The sequence below is a fragment of the Durio zibethinus genome, chromosome 21, assembly GCF_047325235.1.
Source record: "Durio zibethinus cultivar Kanyao isolate XHJ-2024 chromosome 21, ASM4732523v1, whole genome shotgun sequence".
Taxonomy (NCBI): Eukaryota; Viridiplantae; Streptophyta; class Magnoliopsida; order Malvales; family Malvaceae; genus Durio; species Durio zibethinus.
The window spans coordinates 6891688-6910376 of record NC_143182.1 but is presented as its reverse complement, the minus strand read 5'-3'; the positions used below and the strand labels follow the sequence as shown (position 1 = coordinate 6910376).

General features: G+C 33.8%; 3 protein-coding genes and 1 pseudogene across 4 annotated transcripts; 2 read left to right on the top strand and 2 right to left on the bottom strand.

Moving 5' to 3' along the window:
* The first annotated feature begins 557 nt into the window (after positions 1-557).
* LOC111306106 (auxin-induced protein 22D-like) lies at positions 558-1887 on the top strand. Its single transcript, XM_022904014.2, has 4 exons — positions 558-962; positions 1088-1290; positions 1408-1507; positions 1602-1887. The coding sequence occupies exons 1-4, from the start codon at positions 742-744 to the stop codon at positions 1672-1674; spliced, it is 597 nt and encodes a 198-aa protein (XP_022759749.1). The 5' UTR covers positions 558-741; the 3' UTR covers positions 1675-1887.
* Positions 1888-4349: 2462 nt separating this feature from the next.
* LOC111306435 (protein OSB1, mitochondrial-like) lies at positions 4350-6017 on the bottom strand (annotated as a pseudogene).
* A 1512-nt stretch (positions 6018-7529) lies between these two features.
* Positions 7530-11837, top strand: LOC111305247 (NADH dehydrogenase [ubiquinone] flavoprotein 2, mitochondrial-like). The gene is made up of 10 exons (XM_022902594.2): positions 7530-7744; positions 7824-7856; positions 8037-8102; positions 9103-9219; positions 10237-10314; positions 10419-10524; positions 10641-10687; positions 11082-11159; positions 11272-11337; positions 11465-11837. Exons 1-10 carry the CDS (start codon positions 7679-7681, stop codon positions 11570-11572), a joined length of 765 nt encoding a protein of 254 aa, XP_022758329.2. The 5' UTR covers positions 7530-7678; the 3' UTR covers positions 11573-11837.
* Positions 11838-12271: 434 nt separating this feature from the next.
* Positions 12272-17103, bottom strand: LOC111305245 (transcription factor UNE12-like). Of its 2 annotated transcripts, none has more exons than XM_022902592.2 (6): positions 16460-17103; positions 14946-15065; positions 14393-14458; positions 13654-13719; positions 13146-13223; positions 12272-13056 (listed from the first exon to the last, which is right to left on the bottom strand). In XM_022902592.2, exons 1-6 carry the CDS (start codon positions 16808-16810, stop codon positions 12826-12828), a joined length of 912 nt encoding a protein of 303 aa, XP_022758327.2. In that variant the 5' UTR covers positions 16811-17103; the 3' UTR covers positions 12272-12825. The 2 variants fall into 2 exon arrangements, with proteins under 2 accessions (XP_022758327.2, XP_089606098.1); XM_089749972.1 differs by having other exon boundaries at positions 16448-16951.
* Between the last annotated feature and the right edge of the window lie 1586 nt (positions 17104-18689).

Sequence of the window (18689 nt, the reverse complement as noted above, 5' to 3'; positions counted from 1 at the left end):
AAAAAAAACACAAAAGGTACTGTTGCCACGGGACATTCCACATGTTATGTACAACTTAAAAGGACCCCATCAATTAAAGAAGGGTCCCATCGTTCTCAACCCACATGTAATTTCATTACCAATGAACGACAACCAGGTGGGACCCTTTTCACATGGGGCTGTTTCGATTCCCCCTCGTGATCCAACGATCCTGAATTCACCTCTTAAAACACTCATCTTGGCCGTTTATGCTGGTCCACAGTATTCAATACCATCGGCTGTGCTTGTCCCTCCTTTGTCCCCTTTACTTGCTACACCCTAACTCATCAATGCCCCACAGGTGACAGGCAGCTATATCTGTTGCTGTCTCGGTCCAACCCACGCGCTTATTCCACGTGTCCCCCGGTCTTAGATCCCACATAGGAACCCAGATGACTGGTCATTGAGGAAGCGCGTGCGGGATTTATCATTTCTCATCAATGAAATGCATGCACGAGTGAACAAGTAACCTACAACCTAGATATTGTCCTTAGAAACAAATTCTTCCCTATAAAACTAGTTAGCCTTCTTCACAATTCACATCTTTCCCATCAACGCACACTTTTGGTAGAATCACACACAAAAAGTGCAAAAAAAAAAGTCTAAAGGAATCTGCAAAATAAAATCCTCAACAAGTTATTTTGCTTTGAACAAGATTTGGAGCAAGAGGAAACATACTTGAGCATTCTTCAGGTTGTGAAATTATATATATCTTGGTAAGCAATGGAAAAGAGAGTGAATTACGAGAATGATCTCAACCTCGGGGCAACGGAGCTCAGATTGGGATTGCCCGGAAGTGATGAAACTGAGAGACAATGGACTCATAGTATCAGAAATAATAAGAGAACTTCACTTGAGATTTCTGAGGAGTCAAGGTCCAAGAGCAGTTCTGGGGCGACAGCGGCTGGAGATGATGATCACCAAGACAGTACTCCTTCAGCCAAGTACATATTCATATAAAACCTTCTCTTTTAGAAACGTTTACACAAAACAAAATTGGATTATAAGCCTTGACTATATATGGGCTAGTTTTCATAGATCTTATGGAAATTTTCATGAATTAATGCAGGGTACAAGCTGTAGGATGGCCACCAATCCGATCTTACAGGAAAAATTGTTTACACACCAAGAAAAATGAGGTTGAAGGGGCAGGTAAGTATGTCAAAGTTAGCGTTGATGGAGCTCCTTATCTCAGAAAGATCGACCTCAAGGTTTACAGAAGCTACCCTGAGCTTCTCAAGGCTTTGGAAAACATGTTCAAGCTCACCATTGGTAAGAATCATAACCAAGAAATTCTTTTCCCTTGACAAACCAAAGCAAAAAGTATTTTGATTGCTAATTATAAGTTTTCAGAGCTAGTTCTGATCGTTTTTGTTCTGCAATTTATAGGTGCATACTCAGTGAGAGAAGGCTACAATGGATCTGACTATGCTCCAACTTATGAAGACAAAGATGGTGACTGGATGCTTGTTGGAGATGTTCCCTGGGAGTAAGTTCTTTTTCCAAACCTATGTCTCTTTAACTTTATAAGTTTCCTTTATTTTCACCAATAAACTCATATTTTTGTTTCCTTTTGTGTATAGAATGTTCATCTCCTCCTGCAAGAGACTGAGAATCATAAAAGGGTCAGAAGCCAGAGGCTTGGGATGTGTATGAAACACCCACAAATTAAGAATTGTTTAACAAGAAGGGAATTTTCTTTGGCTTGGATTATCTAAATTCCAGAAGGAAGATCAATTTGCTCTTCCTGAGAAGGGAGAGGCCATTTGCTAGAGGAAATTTTGCGTAGATTGACAAGTTCACCTCTTTTTTCCTTTTCTTTTTGTTTTCCATATGAACGGATGAACCATTGGCTTCCTCCATTTCAAATTATCTATAGTTCTTTATAAAGAATATAGCACAAAATCAAAAGGCAGGAAAAAATATAGAATACTTAGATGAGATCCAACCGTACAAAGGAAATACTATTGCTTTACCGTTTTTCCAGGATAAGCATATGTTGCAAGAAGATTAAATGAAAGGTAAGAACTATATATATTTATGTCTACAGTTTTGTATGTATTATTTTGATTTAGAAGTTTAAAACAAATAACAATGATAAATATCTTTCGATATTTCCAAATACGATTTCAGGGAAACGATATCAAATCTAGATTTGTTCCCAATTCAACCTGTTTTTTCCCGTTTTCACATTGCAAACTTGAGATAGATGGTGTCGGAATCGAAACTTGAAAGAAGAATTCGAGGGCTGAAGTTTCATTCAGCTGTGGGAAATATTATTTCTGGAATGAAACCTCATATAAAGTTCATAACAGAAGCATAACTTTTAGTAAAATTACATGGCATATCTTTAAAACCTGTTTAGGTTTAATTGACTTAAGTCTTTTAACCCCTAAAGGGTTCTGTTTTATTTGAAAAATGGTTAAAATTTTTGGGATGGACTAACAAGAAACCCTTACTTTCACATATGCTAGGGTTTCTTTCCTGATCATGACACAGAGATTTCGTAATCGGAGAGAAATGCCGTGGTCAATAGAATTCCTTAAAATTACCATAGAATTTCAGATCTGTTACTAAGCAACATTCTACAGCAGCTGAAGAAGGTGAAGAAGGAAAGTGAAGAAAGAAAGGAAATCCCATGTTTAACACAAATTAAAAGCAATCCATCGATTAGCCAAAAGAAGAAAATATTTATAGAGTACTAGATTGCTTAGAATTTAGAATGGCGTGGCCTAATAACAAACGTTGCTAGCACAGAGATAGGAGATCTATTATTTGCATAAAAATTTCAAATATCATAATACAATATGCTCCCACTAGAGTAAACAAATCCTAGCTAGAGGATTCGGTATTAGAATTTTTATGCAAGAAACATCAATGACTAGAAATTTATTGTCTTCTAGTGGGAAGATTACTGTTTTTTTTTTTCATACGTGATGATAACCTCGAAAAGTGACACCAAATTAATTAATGACAGGTCTGGAGCAACAGCTAAATAATCCCGAAACTCGTTTCTTCCCCCTAAATGATAGCCATCTATAACTTGTATCAAACAGAATCCAATCTATTGAAATCTAACATAACGATAAAACTCATAAAGTTATGCGAAAGAGCTGAGAGGATGAAGACCCAGAACAGCCATATAATAAAAGAAGCAACACATTAAGCCAATTTAGGAGAAGGTTTGAAAAGGTTCATTTGGTCAGTGTCCTATACATAAAGACTAACTGAGTCTGGCTATTGGCCTAATGGACTATTATTTCAACTATGCTTTTAATAACCGGACAATAAAGGAGTGTATGGTGGAAAAAAAATGGCAAACATTTGGAGCATACTCTACAATCAAAGGAGGCAAGGGGCGAAAAAGAACCATATGGAATATAGAATTAAAGCTTAAAGCAAAGAAGCCATATTATCTTGGTCAGATTTATATTAATGATTGTCTAAAACAGAATTCTAGCTCGACAACAAGGACAATGGACGGATTCCATCTTGAACTGCTGCTTAGGCAGAAATTATCAATGTCAAATTATCAGGTTCAGCATGTCTAGTCAAGAAAAGCAATGACTAGTGTGAAAGCAACCTTTCAACTAAAACAGCCAGCAATCATTTAATTTCATAGTAATTGATGGCACAAAACATATAATATAGCTTCATAAATATTAAAAAAGAAAAAGAAGAAAAAGAGAAAAAACTTAAAAGTTGAGAACATTTAATTTAGACTATTATATAATAAGAATGAGTTTAGACCTTAAACAGGAGGTTTAAAACACAAGGGAAATGCAATTCTATTAACTTCAAAGCCATATTACATACAAATTGAATGAAAGAACACAGATTTGGATTACAGATCACAGTTGAGATCAAATGGATAAAATAATGGTAACAGAATGCGTTAAGAGTTCCAAGATCTATCATCTTGATGCTGGGAGAGGAGGAAAGAGGGCAGCAAAAGGAACCTTACTAAGTTAATATTTCTACTCTTCAATATAAATAATATAATTTAGATCTGATCCAGTGCTCATGCATAGCATCCTTGCCACATTATCAGAATAAAAAACCTGGCTAAAGCATTTGAATTGAGTAGTGAATCATCAATTTCTTCATGGTAATTACAGTGGAAGGCCACCGAAAGACAATCTATTCCACCGAGAAACATACTTAATCATATTTCAGAAATTCAAAAGGTCAAATAAAAGCAGATAAAATTAGAACTTGCTGAAGACGTAATATTTTACAAAACAGACTATACATCTTAAGGCTATTGAGACTTGCAAAAACTTCTTCATGTAAAACGTGAGCACCACGTCAAAGGACAAAGGGTAATTAACTTATAGCAACAACATAAACACAGTAGTATAAACCATTTGAAAGACGAGATCATCACCAGCCATTGAAGTATGCATCCTTTCATCCTTATCTTGGAGAGAGCTCATTCTAGAATCCAGTATTGCCAATTGAGACTTCACCCAGCATGGATTATTCCTACCTTCAATCAATAGATCTTTTCCAGTAGTCTTGTGCCTAAAATCTGGATATTTAGGGCTCCTCTGTACATAGAGTAAACAACACCGATTTAACAGTTAACACTGAGTTAACAGTTAGGGCTTCTCTGCACATAAAGCATTTAATTCTGTTGGTTCAATTGTACCACAATCATAAAAGATGTAACTCGTCCTTTATAACACAGTGATAATTATATTCTTCAGTCAGGAAAGCAAACACTTGTTTTGACTCAAAAGCTTCTTTGGTGAATTTATACGAAACTCTAATATGATATTGATGCATGTAAAGCATTGGCAATGCACTGACTGCAACCTAGCTCTTTTATTTAATTTCAATTTTAAGGAGGTACACGTACATACAAAAGCACACAACCACATTACTTACAATGCAATGCGCTTCCAAATTCAAAATCAGACTGAACAACTACCTTGTTTTCCTATTATCCCACCATTCCGTAGGATTGGCGTAAAAAGTTTGCCATGGTTCCACAGTAGAGCCCATATTGTTGGCAACATTATTGCCAAATTTTTTATCTGCCGTAAGCAAATCCAAGTTAAAACGAAAACAATAAAAAGACAAAATCTCAATATTATTTGTTCAAAATGTGTTTCAGCCATTCAGGAAATATGACTTACTTAACATCCCACTAAAGCCATGATCATAAAGAAGCCACTGAGGACGAGTTCCTTTCCACAAAATTTATTTGTTGGACAACCATCTATAATGTGATACCAGAAATAACAAAAACAAATCAGAATATAGTTCAAATTTTCAATGAGCCAAGAAAAAAAAAGGTTTATAGTAATTGTGAGGAGCTTTTAATAAGTCTGCTGTTTGCCATCGTCACTTTCAACCGTATCTGAAACTAGACGATCACGATTAAGAGTGTAATCAAGTCGAATCGAATCGAATAGTGAGAAGCTCGAGCTCGAGCTCGACTCACAACTTAGAGTTTGATACTCGGTTTGAGCTCGATCGAATTTTATTTTTCAAGTTCGAGCTCGATTCATGATCGAATTCAAATTACTCGAGCTCGCTCGATTAAACTCGATTAATATGTAAAAATAAGCTCGATTCATATACTCGACAAGAATTTGATTATTCATGCTTGAACTCGGACTCGAAATATTTTATTAATTAAAATAATAAAAATATATTTAAATATAAAAACTCGATTAGGCTCGCGAGCTACTCGAGTTAGATATAAGAATACTCGAATTCGGCTCAATCGATAAATCGAGCTATTCGAGCTCGACTCGATAATAATCGAACCGAATTCGAATTTTCTTCGAATCGAACCCAAATAACTTACGAGTACTAATGTATCATTTATACCTCTAACCACAACCATATATTTATTGCCGTTTCTCGACATGCTGATACGCAGTATTCGTCAGCTCATCCCAGAATGTCAAATTAATTCCAACCATTATTTTTATAAATGGATGGTAAAGAGAGTGAAAAAAAAAAAATCAAAAGTTTAGATAAGGCGGTGTGAGTGGACTATTTTTTAGTAGATTGCGCTGAAATTTTGTATTTAATCATCAATTAATAACGGTTGATTCAGACGTAATTTTATTGAAGTTTGATTCTTTATTGTATATAGTAAAATAATAAAAAATATGAAAATAGATAAAATAGCAATAAACAATAATATATTCAATTTAACATTTATAGGTCCGTTACGAAATGGATAGCAAAAAGAAAATACAATGTGAGTGTAGGATAAATTATATGTAGAAATATCTCGGTTGAACTTTTAAAAGTTACATATTTATGTGAATTTACACATGCAATATCATTTTCAAACATATTAAATAAATAAGAGTCAAAAGATTAAAGGATTTCTAATTTAATCACTAATGTCTTATATGATTATAAAAAAAAAACCTTAATTACAAAAGAAAAAAAAAAACTGAACTCAATATCACATTGCATTAATAAATCTTTCTAGTTTTGTTTAAATAAATTTATTTTTTTTAATAAAATGTTTACAATACAAAAAACAAAGAATTTGGAATCCTTTAATAATCTTATCCTATTTAAAAATTTCAAATGGTATAATCAATTAATATGGTGAATTGATGATATATTCCTAGATAGTATTGTTGTTATGATGATTGTAATTTTTTAAAATATTATTTATATATTAGTATTGAATTATAGTCAAATTTTTAATTTGCACGTAGCATAAATTATTTTTTTTTAAATTTAAAGATGCCTCCAAAATTTGTAGAGCATGGCTACTATATATATATATATATATATATATATATATATTGGTTTTAAGGGAGGACAAACCCTATCATAAGAGAAAAGCGTGGTTCGAAATTAAGCTTCTATGTCTTTCTAAATGCTTTAGTAGCTACTAAGCTAAGAAACGAAAGATAAGTATGGCTACTATTTACTTTAGGTTAAGTTGGGAGTGAATAGAAGTGAGAATTGAGATTAGGAAGGCAGTTTAATCTAATTTTGGGATTTCGATTTGATTTAATTTTTTTAAATTTTTTTATAATCAAGTATTGAGTCGGATAATAATAAAAAAATCAAGATTAAATTTTAGATAAATCTCATTCGATTTGATTCAATATATATAAAAAATTATTTTTTAATATATTATTTAATTTTATATTTAAATATATTTAAATATTTATTTAATTATATATTTATATTTAAAAAATTTATTAATTTTAGGTTGAATTAAGTATAATTTTATATAATATCAAATCAAATCAAATTAAAATATAAAAAAATTAAAAAATCATTCGATCGATTCGGATACAAATTATATATATATATATATATATATATAATTGGCTCGAGTTTAGGATGAGAAAAAATCAGTCCTAACTCAGACATGTTATCATCATTAATTGAGATCCATGTTTGAAGCAGGCCACGCCCAAAGAGAAAATGAACGTTTTTTTCATAGGCCCAAGCAAACCACGCTCTAAGGCCCAAGCACACGTCCAATGCGTAAATGTTAGAAATTGAGATGAGAGGGCACTTGTAATTTTGTTGTAATTTGTGCTCTTTTCTTGCTGTCTTTTTCCTCCATCTTCTTCTTCCCAAATCTCTCTTTCTTTTTTTTTCTTTTTTTATTTACTCATTGTTGAGTTTAATAAATTAGGGTCTTAAAAACTCCTTCCCCAAAATGCTTGCTCGACTCGCGTCCCAGCGTCTTCTCGATATCCGTCAAGCTTTCCTTCAATCTGTTCAGGTATTCTCCTTGTTTTTCCTCTTCATTTTCCCTCACTTTCTGATCGGCTTATTTCCCCCCCTTGTTTTCTGTTCCGCAGGTGTGTCGATCCTTCTCCACTGCCTTGAACTATGTAAGTTCTAATCCTTCCTGCGACAAATGTTTGTTTTTTAATTTTATATTACACTCTTAATTCCCGGGATTTCCCCTAAAAGTAATACTACAAGAAAAGACTATTTTTTTTTAATTTTTTTATGAAACTAGAAAAGACAGTTGATTGAATGAATTTGGTTTAATTTTTTTTTTGGTGAAGCACATTGATGGCCCAGATAACAATCCTGACCTTCCATGGGAATTTTCCGAGGCAAACAAAGCGAAGGTTAGTTCAAATTCGAATGCTTGCAATTTGGATTATATTTTTTTCCCTCATTGAAGATTGAAAAGCTTTTTGATTTTGATGATGTAAGTTAGGGATGTCAATCTTATCCATACCCAATGGGAATTCGATTTTTTATGCAAACGGGGATGGAGATGGATACTATATTATGAGTATGGGGATGGATATGATTTTAAATTTTTATTGGCTATGGTAATGGTGACGGTAATATAGTTCCTGTTTTGTACGTTACCCTATATATATTTATATATATTTAGTAAATATATTTTTTTATTAAATAATATAAGTTATTATTTTAGATTAATTAGAATTAACAAATTTTTATTGAAAATATATATTAATATATATTTATAAAAAATTACTTAAATATATAAGATAAAAAAAAAGTTAAAAAATAAAATTTAGTTTTTATTTTTTAAAAAAGCTATGGATATGGGGATTACTTATATTCATTAAATACCCCTAAGGATGGGGATAAACTTAAAATATCTGTTGGATATGGGTACAGATGGGTATAATATAAAAATCGGAAGACGAGGATGGAGAATGCTCTACCCTACTCATACCCTACCTTACCTATTGACATCCCTAATATAGTAAATTGGCATTTGGGACTAAGTTAAGTTAACAAATTTATGACTGGATTGTTAAATTTTATGTAAATTGGGATTTATGACTTTGATGGTATAATTTGGGGAATTCCTTAAACTCTAATGATTGTAATATATTGAAATCAAATGCCATTGATTTATATTCCCAACTAAATGAACTTAAAAGATTCACATTTTATGTACTTTTGTTGAAAGCTGGTTTGGTCTAAATGAGAGTAGAATAGTTTTTCTTTTCTCCTTGTAACATCATTATCTTTTGAATTTTATGGAATTTGAATCAGTTTTAATTTTACATTTAGTGGCTTAGTAATTTGTAACATTTATTAAATCCAAATTTAATTATGGTCCTAATCCTAACTTATTATGCATAGGTCAAGGAGATATTATCTCATTATCCATCCAACTACAAGCAATCTGCTGTAATTCCTTTGTTAGATCTTGCACAGCAGCAGCATGGAGGGTGGCTTCCTGTTTCAGCCATGAATGCAGTATGCGACATGAATACTGTTAACTTAAATTCATTTGATGACATGCATTTGTGCTAAGCAAGCATTGTTTCCTAATTCCAATATTAATGTTTGCTCTGCCATTTGGTTTCTGGTTTGCAATAAATATGCTGTTTTTAAGCCAAAATGCATCGCAAACTTGTATTTCATGATGTATGTTGTATTTGTGTTTGTAATATATAATCTAAATATAATAGAAAAGAATTGCTTCTGGATAAACTTTGACCTGCTACTAATATCTGAAAAGGGATTACTAGAGTGTTCACCAGGCCAGCAAGTTGCTTATGTTTGTCCTACAATGTTACCATATGCATAGCTACTCTTATCATTGTTTTGGACAAATTCAATGCTTGGAATTCTATGAAGGACATTAGACTGCAGTTAATAGATTATGCATGCCCTGTACTTTTACTCTTACTGGAGTGTATATAGCAAAAGGGGAAAACTTAAGCATGTTGTTACTGGAACATTAGTACCTGATTTGTTGTTATTATATAATTTGATGTGACTGAAGATGCAAGTTGATGCATGTAGAGGACCTATGAATAAGGAAAAGTTTTTGCAACCATAGGACTCTGAAGCAAGATAATTACATCTAGAATTGTTTGAGCTGAGGTTCAATTTCCTTGTAAGACTGAAATGCATAATTGTATCATTTTAATATTTGCCTTGTCTATAGCTAGTGTTCCTTTATCTGAAACCACAGAAGATTGTAATTGGCTAGATCTCTTTAGCACTGAAACAATGCTTGCCATGTAATATTAAAAGGTAGTACTTCATTATGCATCGCTCAGTTATTAAATATCGGCCTGAAAGTAAATATTGGTAAGTCTGTAGAGAGAATTCAGGTTTTCTTTTGTGACTAAGCTAGTTAAATCTTTGTTGCCATAATTGACATCCATGAAATTTTCATTTAGCTATTTTGAATGGTGCAGTCCTTTTATAATGCAAAAAATAAATGAATTATATTTATAGTCAAACATGTAATGAATTGCGCAGGTGGCAAAGGTTATAGAAGTTGCTCCTATTCGTGTGTATGAGGTTGCGACTTTTTATTCAATGTTCAATCGGTCAAAGGTCAGAATTGATATCTTTGTTTTACACTCTGACACCTCTTTTATGTACCTGTCTCAATGAACAAAGTCGCAGTACCTTGACAAGTTTATTTAATTGCTTTTCAGGTCGGCAAGTATCATCTATTGGTTTGTGGCACAACTCCTTGTATGATACATGGTTCACGAGAAATTGAAGAAGCCTTATTGAAACACTTGGGAGTTAAGCGCAATGGTAAGTTTTGTAAACATATTGTTTGTACTTTTTATTTACATCCCACAAAACTCATGTCGGAGTTTGAAAATTTAGATACTATTGAAGATTAAGTATCTATTGTTTCTGTTGTTCAGAAGTAACAAAGGATGGTTTATTCTCAGTTGGAGAAATGGAATGTATGGTAAGTCTTTTCCTTTACATGTTTACTCACCTGTCTGGATCTGTATTTTTAATTAGCTTTTGAGCCTAGTTTTTGTTGGTATATAGAAGTCAGCATGGCAATAATTATATTTATCGACTGATGGCTAGTGTTCCCAGAGGATCTTTGGAGAACAGATGCATGAAAAGATTTTCTACTGGAAATTTGTTCTGCAGTTTCCAATGGATGAAAACCTGTACACAATAACCTATAGTTTTGGCATGGCTTACCTTGTTACCCATGTATTGCTACTTGTCCTAACTGTAATGGTATTTGTAAGACAAAATGCAATCTGGAGATAAAACTCTTTGCTATGCTAACCTTTTTTCTTATTAGATTTGACTAGTTTGACATCTTACTAATTGGTTTTCTTCAGGGATGTTGTGTAAATGCTCCTATGATCACAGTTGCTGATTACTCCAATGGATCTGAAGGATATACGTATAATTATTATGTGGGTTTCATGAGAATTCCTTTCAACTTGCTCAATTTACCATAATTCAGTGTGCTCAATTAATGGAAACCTACTGGATTTTAATTTGTTCATTTCATGTTTAACAATGCAGGAAGACGTTACACCACAACGAGTTGTTGAGATAGTTGAGATGTTAAGAAAGGGGGAGAAGCCACCGGTAAGCAACTGGGTGGGAAATGCTTGGTTTTCCTCACAGTACTTTGGGGCGTTTGAGTTTGTCGGTTTTTTTTATTTTGCATAGTGATGCCTCTAATGTGTGTTGTAATCTTTCTTCTATATCTCAGCCTGGCACTCAGAATCCTAAACGTATCAAGAGTGGACCAGAAGGAGGAAACACCACTTTGCTAACTGATCCAAAACCTCCCCCATGCCGAGATCTTGATGCCTGCTAAAGTTAACATGCCCATGCTGTCTCTAATAATGCAAAGCTTGGATGTTGCCAGGCTTCTGTGGGGTGTATGTTCTTGTTGAATTTATCAAGCTTAACCAACCATTTTTTATTGTTTTCTCTGCTGATATGACATCTGGTGGATTTTCCATGCAATTTCAACTTGGTACAAGTTATAAGATGACTCAAGTTGCTTTGAACCGGATGATTGATGTCAATGTTTACGATAAAAGCTTTGATGGAAGCAGCCCATAATTGTGGCATTGGAATGCCTTGATGTTTTTTGAAGGTGAAAACAGCATGGGATTTTCTCGGTTACAGCTGCCTAGAGCAACCACCGGGTAATGTAGTTCAGCATATTGTTTGATAGATTCGAGTAGATGCTCCCAGATTAGAACGGTGCCTTCTTCCATTTTAACATTCATTATACAAGACCTAATTTTAAGCATTGCATCAAGCATTGGAAAAAACCTGAAAAGCGTTAACGTTATGTCATCATGACCGAGGACGATTCCGTTCTGCTGAAAATGCCCTCGGTTTGGAATAGATGGAACGTAACTGGGTGGCTTACTGCTAATTGATAATTATAGGTACAAGATCAAGGGCACCTCAACTGGTGGCAAAACCCGGCTCTAACGCCTGCCAATCATTTCATTTTCATCCGTCAAATGAATTTTTTAAATCCAATAATGATTCTGTAGAATTTGAAAAAAAGAAGCCAAATTACTTTTGGAAAACACAAAAGCAAGCACTATCAAGAATCTGTTGGATTATTACAAGAAGCATTTTAGAATAGCCAACCATCATCCGCTCTTCTACTTCTGAATTCCCTTTACTCTGAAAATATACTGTTACAATAATTAATAATAATATAATTTATATATACTCATCCACCTCTTTTTGCAGGTCCACAACCCACTAACCAAAAATCAGAGCCCCACTACAAATGTGCTTCCATCATTGTCCACTACCCCCACCATTGACACAAAAGAAGAGCATATCAAGTTAGCTTTGACAATTCTTCCCCTTTACTTGTCAAGGGCCTGCCTGCATTTTTTGGGCATTGACATCAAACCCTGCTTTGAAAAAAAGCTGGAAAGAAAGGCAAAAAGCAAGAGCTATGGCATCTGACTTTGATTGCAATTTGAAGCAAGCAAACAAACTTATTTTCGTGGCGGGTTAGAATAGGAAAAATAAAGTGTGGGGACCCAGGATGGACTGTGGGATGCGTATCCTTTTATTTTTTTTTTCTCAGGTCTATGAAGGAGGATTTGTTTCTGGCTTAACAATAGAGGAGGTATCTGGTGGTTGTGTGTGGTAAATTGCCGTGGCCAGTGAGATTGGCATGATGCAAAGCGCCTTTGATTGAAGGAATTGCATGGCAGCTCCAACATTTTCTTCCATAAGCTTAGCTACCTCTCGCTCTGTGCCATCGTTTGACCATTTTTCCCATGCTGGTTGGCTTCTTCCACCCTCACCACTTTCATCCTGGTGTATAATAGAAGAGCTCAATTGCCTGAATGAATAACAAAATACATAAAAATGCCCTGACATATGCATAATTGCTTATTTATTACCTCAATTGATGACAATGGGATGTCTGTTACAAGTGGTGCCACTGCACCAGCTCCGCCCAACCTACTCATGCTCAAAACCTGTTAAATAATTACATTTTATTACGAGGGGAAAAATTTTTTCAAATAAGATCGGTCATTTATTTTTCTTTTATTTCTTTAAAAGGATTACATACTCCTGTAATAATTAGGGAAAACATATTCCAAAGCCATAAAATTGTTCAGTAAAACCACTATTTATGACTTTCATTCCTTGAAGAACTAGTAAAAACTCCACAGAAAAAATTCAGTGATGCTTTAGCAGTATTTAGGTAAAAAAGAAAAGGAATGTGCAAATGCAAATCAACCAACACTGACCTGAGTATATTGATGGAGGAAAACTTCAAAAATTACAAGGCACATTCATCTCATAAGATATCACAGACTGATCCCATAAACACGAGCAACAATGCATATGTAATAAAGCAAAAATGTGATATGAAATCAAACACGTAAACTGAGTTAATGATACCTTAACTTGGAGCCTCAGGAACTTCACATAGTCTACAATTTCATCAAGCATGGCTGCTCTATCAGTCTGCACAAAGAAATTTATGTCACCACTAAATGGAATAAGATGTATTATACATAGTTAAACTTTCTCATCGTTTACCTCCCAAGACACACAAATCTACCATAAAGTCACCCATGTCTCAAAGAGATCCCTATAACAATAATCAACTTAGCTAGGTTAAACAACAATAGTCAACTGTAAAGTTATCAAGTTACTAGCTGTGGAATTAGGACATCAATCCATTCAATATCTGTACACAATTTGGCTAACAGACAATAACAGTTAGCTTGGAAATGAGCCTAAGGAAGTGACAAAGCCTCATGCAATAACAAAGTTAAACAGCTTTAAAGCTTTCATATCATAATGATAGTCATAAATCTATTGCATGGTTATATAACAAAATGGAGCAGATCAGCAGTTAGGGGCTGATAAGTTCAGTGACAGACAGCATTCATAGATTATGGTTCCCTGCTGTCAATAAGAGCATGCTCCTTACCATATTAATTTAAAAAGAAAACGATTAACTTAAGATCTTTTTTTCTTGACAACCTAACGACAGCACTACCTTCATTTGAGGATAGAGCTCTAATATAAGAAACAAGTACTTATTCAGGATTTGCCTAAAAACATATTGGAAATACGCAAGTCATTTTACAAGTAAATTAATAAAACAGTTAAAGAAAAAAAAAGAACTCACCTTGTTAACACTAGGAACAAGTTCCTGCAGTGCCCTGATTCTTTCAGCAATTCTCTCCCTGCGCAACTGTATGGAGGAAAAAATTGAATGGTTCAGTAGGGCTAGTCACAGTAGCAACCATTTGTTGAGCATGTTCACTTTGCAATTTCACAACATAAGAAGTAGCAATCAAATGCAAATTTGATCCTGGCTACACCTTATGATTATTCTGTTTCTTTCCATTGCCAAAATACACATATTAAAAATAAATTACCTTTAAAATATAATTTTTCTCAATGGGATGACCTTCTACTTTGCATATTAACCAAACAACAGAAATAGTATTTAAAAAGCAAATTTTATTCAAAACACCTTATTTGATCAAATTAGTCACTATTTAAAAGACATCTATTTAATATATCAAATTTCTAGCTTTTAAAATTTTTCCTGGCTAAGGAACTAACATAGTCATGCCTTTGATTCGAGGCCAGAAACATACACCCAAATTACTGCTCTTCAATATATTTTGCCATTCCCATGTTTGCTGTGATTATTTATAACAAATTAATCTTACCCGTTCAGCAATGCTGTGTGGATCTGTGGCCTGTCCTCGTCTAGCCCGTACTCTTGGTCGCATTGATGGTGGATGTGGTGCTGCAACAACAGTTGCCGGCATTGGTTGGCTATGGAAAACCTGGAAAGTTATACAAGTTATATGACTAATGATAGAATTTAAAGAATAAGATAGCACTAACATCCTTTTCTCTCCCGCCCACCCATCTCTCCTCTCAACAAGGAAAAAAAGTGGTAAAAGGAAAAACATCACTATAGCCCATAATTGTTTGAGGAGACCACAATCTGATGTTTACATAAAAATAAATGTTTAGAATCTAAGCATTTAATAGTGGATAAAACAATAGAAATCTTACCAGGATAGGACTTTTAGGATAGGATTTTTAGAGTTTTAAAAAAGTCATGTGAAATATTTCCCATATAATTTGTAGAATAAACTCACAGTATAAATAACTAAAATAAAAAGCAATTTCTCCAGATGAGAGAATTTCTAGACCATGACCGATACTTTAAATCTGCAATATATAATATATTAAGGAAGCATAAGGAAGCTCAGATCCTTCTTTCTTCTGTCCTAATTTTAACTTCCGTACATTCTCTAACATAATAAGAGACTGTTCTGAAATTTGACACCTTCCACAAAAATAACTTAACTCTTATCTGATGTTGACAAATTTTGGCAACTAGGGGCATGAAACCTAGCAAGGACCAGTTTCTCCTGGCATATGGACCATCAACTCAACCCAATTCCGAAACTCAAATGAGAAAAGCACAACTTTAGTACAATTACGGAATCAACTACAAGTCATTTTAATGGCCTTTAAAGTCTAATATAAAGGCGATATTAGAGATTCTTTTTTGCTACTAGCTATACAAGTCTATCACCCTTCCTCTCAAGTTTCAACCATATGTCCTTTAATCCTGGAAAAGTAAAATTTTCATTTTGAAGTAAAACTCTTGTTTATTTGCTGATGCAGGTTTTCCGGTAATTAGCAGTGGAATCAGACTCTTCTTTAATTGAATAATTCTACCCTGCCAGTTAGTTTATGTCACTTGAAAATCCTAGAAGGACCTTTATGTAGTCTTCCCTTTGTCAAATACCAAAACTTGCCATCTCAAAACAGTAACTCCCAACCCAAAACTGCTCCAAAATTGTCATGTTTTCCCTTGTCTTCTCTGCTATTAGACAGAAACACATGACATAGCAACATGATAAAAAATCAAACAGACAAATTCGCTGTCATGCAACATTTGACAATTCAAAACTTAAAATTATACAAAAACGACAAATAACTATGTTCCATTTAGTGAAAATAAAGGAGTAACTAATTAATAAGGAATTTATCATTAGTTATTAATTATTAGCACAACAAAAACTAGCTCCTTAATCAAATTCCCGAAATGAAATTACTGTTTAAAATAAATATTTTTATCCTTTTCGGCAACCAAACAAACACAAGGGCAAAAAAAATAAATGAAACATAAAAAGAAATGATAAATTACTATTTTTCTTACGGTTTTTACATAAGAAGTTCTTCCATCAACGACCTCGTTGCGAAAGCGCTTGCCGCTACCGGAAGCTTCCTCGGGCTTCACAAACCCTCCTTTTCCTTGCTCCAAGCTTAACCCCAGCGGAAAAACCTGTCCGTGATACGCACCGCCTCCCCCGCCGCCGATTGCGCCGAGATTCCCGGCTCCATCACCAGAACTGAGCTGTAGAATCATCGGCGCTCCAGACGCAGGAGCGTTTCCAGCCAATCCACCGTCGGGTCCCGCTAAGCCCGTATCGGTTGACGCGAAGTTAGGGAGTCCTAGGATTTGCTCGAGGAAATCATCGGCGGGGGCCTCGTTGGGGTTATTAGCCATGAGAAAGTGGAACAGGTAGAAGTTGAAGTGAGTCGAAGTGGCGAGTTAGGGCTACCAAAGAGCATCTACATGCAGAAAGCAAATGGCGAAAGAGAATTGAACCAAACAAAATAAAATAAAAACAATAATACTTTTGAAAAAACGAAGCCTTTTTCTTCTTTGCTTTTTATCTTCCTTTCTCAGTAAGAAGAGAAAAGTCTACAGTTTTGGGTTTGCTGTTCTTTTTTTCTTTTCTTTTTTCTTCAGCTCTGTCAGAGAAACGGAAAGAGAAAGGAGAGAAAAACAGGGAGGCCAAAAAGAGAGTGGCTATATATCGCGGTTAAAAATGTAGAGCTTTAAGTAAAAGGGGTTGGAGTTTGGTCAAAATTACGTGGGAAACCATTTTTCCTGTTTGCTTCGGTTTCGTTGCCCATTGTCCTATAGCTAGTGGTATGAAAACGGCGTCGATTTTTATTTGTATATTTATAAAATTCCGGCCAACAACCATTGTGGGTTGTGGGAGACTGGGAACTGGGAACAGTGCTTTTCAGTCTTGCTTGCTTATCCATTTCAAAACAAACAAATTCGTAGGTAATCTTACAAACCGGACAGGAACAGACAACACTCGTTCTTAATTAGATTTTATGTGCAAGAAGTTACAAGTAACCCTGCTTCTGCTTTGATTGAAACTTGTAACATTTTGAGTCAAAAACTAGATCAAGAACAAATAATAATAAAAATAATAACTAAAAACTCTTAAAGGCAATCAAATTAGTAGTGGAGGTGATACTTACCATATGGTCAAAGAACGAGGAAGCAAATATTAAGCTGGATTTGAATTTTTTATTAATGTTAATTTCTAAATCAAAAGCAACTGTTCTGCTTTTGATTAATATCAATTTGTTTCGTTTTATTAAAGGGGCAAAAAAAAAAGGGTGGCCCAGTTGAAGCCCATAGAGAAGAGTCTTCCTGGGATTGGATATTAGGATTTAGGGTGCATTGTTTTAGATAGAATATGGGTCCAGTCCACACATCTAAACCTCAAATTAAAGCCCTTTGTTCTCCCCTATCCCTAATTTTTAATTCACATTTTTCAGGGGATTAGCAAAATATATATTTAAATTTGTAATTGTAATAATAAGAATAAATTAAATCTTATATTTCATAACTCTTGGATAAAGTAGGATAAACAAAAAAAAAAAAAAAATCATGTGTGTAATAAATTTGTAATTATAAAGTGTATTAGTATTAATTAAAAATAAAATTTACATATTTTAATATTATAAACACTCAATTTGTGTGACATATTGTTGATGGGAGGACACCAAACATGCAAATGAGAGATTGGTTTGACATATTTTGAATTCTAATACTCCTCTCAGCTTTAAAATCATCACTACCAAAATAAAATTAAAAATATGTAAATGCAATATTTATTGAAATAAAAAAAAATCCTTGAAAATTGCATCTATTTCTTGTAAAAATTACTTAAAAACTTTTATTTATCATATAAAAAATATGAGCATAAACCACAAATTCATAATTATCTAATAATATTACCTCGATGAGTCGACTGTCTTGATGGTATCAATCTTCTTGTTCACCTTCAGGTCGAATTTTTGAGCTTCGTCATCTGATGTAAACAAATGTGAAGCTTCTATGTCCACCAAAATGTTCATCTTTTTGCCAGCAAATTATATTTCATTTTAAAATTAAATAAAAGATCAATAATTAAATAATAATTTAATTATATATATTAAAAAAAGCATGTTTAAAAATTTAATAAATAAGTTATTGTACATTCTTTCTAATCAACTACCCTCAGTTTCAGTGGCAATCTCCTTTGTCTCATATACTAATATTTAACATAAATATGTCCACAACATCCACTCAACTAATC

Excerpts from the sequence above, each read along its gene's own strand:
- LOC111306106 (XM_022904014.2), top strand. The coding sequence starts at position 742 with ATGGAAAAGAGAGTGAATTACGAGAATGATCTCAACCTCGGGGCAACG. Across the intron at positions 963-1,087 it reads GACAGTACTCCTTCAGCCAA|GGTACAAGCTGTAGGATGGC; the intron begins GTACATATTCAT and ends GAATTAATGCAG. Across the intron at positions 1,508-1,601 it reads GTTGGAGATGTTCCCTGGGA|AATGTTCATCTCCTCCTGCA; the intron begins GTAAGTTCTTTT and ends TTTTGTGTATAG.
- LOC111305245 (XM_089749972.1), bottom strand. The coding sequence starts at position 16,810 with ATGGCTAATAACCCCAACGAGGCCCCCGCCGATGATTTCCTCGAGCAA. Across the intron at positions 15,066-16,447 it reads TAAAAACCGTAAGAAAAATA|GTTTTCCATAGCCAACCAAT; the intron begins GTAATTTATCAT and ends ATAACTTTCCAG. Across the intron at positions 13,057-13,145 it reads TCCCATTGTCATCAATTGAG|GATGAAAGTGGTGAGGGTGG; the intron begins GTAATAAATAAG and ends ATTATACACCAG.
- LOC111305247 (XM_022902594.2), top strand. The coding sequence starts at position 7,679 with ATGCTTGCTCGACTCGCGTCCCAGCGTCTTCTCGATATCCGTCAAGCT. Across the intron at positions 9,220-10,236 it reads CTGTTTCAGCCATGAATGCA|GTGGCAAAGGTTATAGAAGT; the intron begins GTATGCGACATG and ends TGAATTGCGCAG. Across the intron at positions 10,688-11,081 it reads TTGGAGAAATGGAATGTATG|GGATGTTGTGTAAATGCTCC; the intron begins GTAAGTCTTTTC and ends GGTTTTCTTCAG.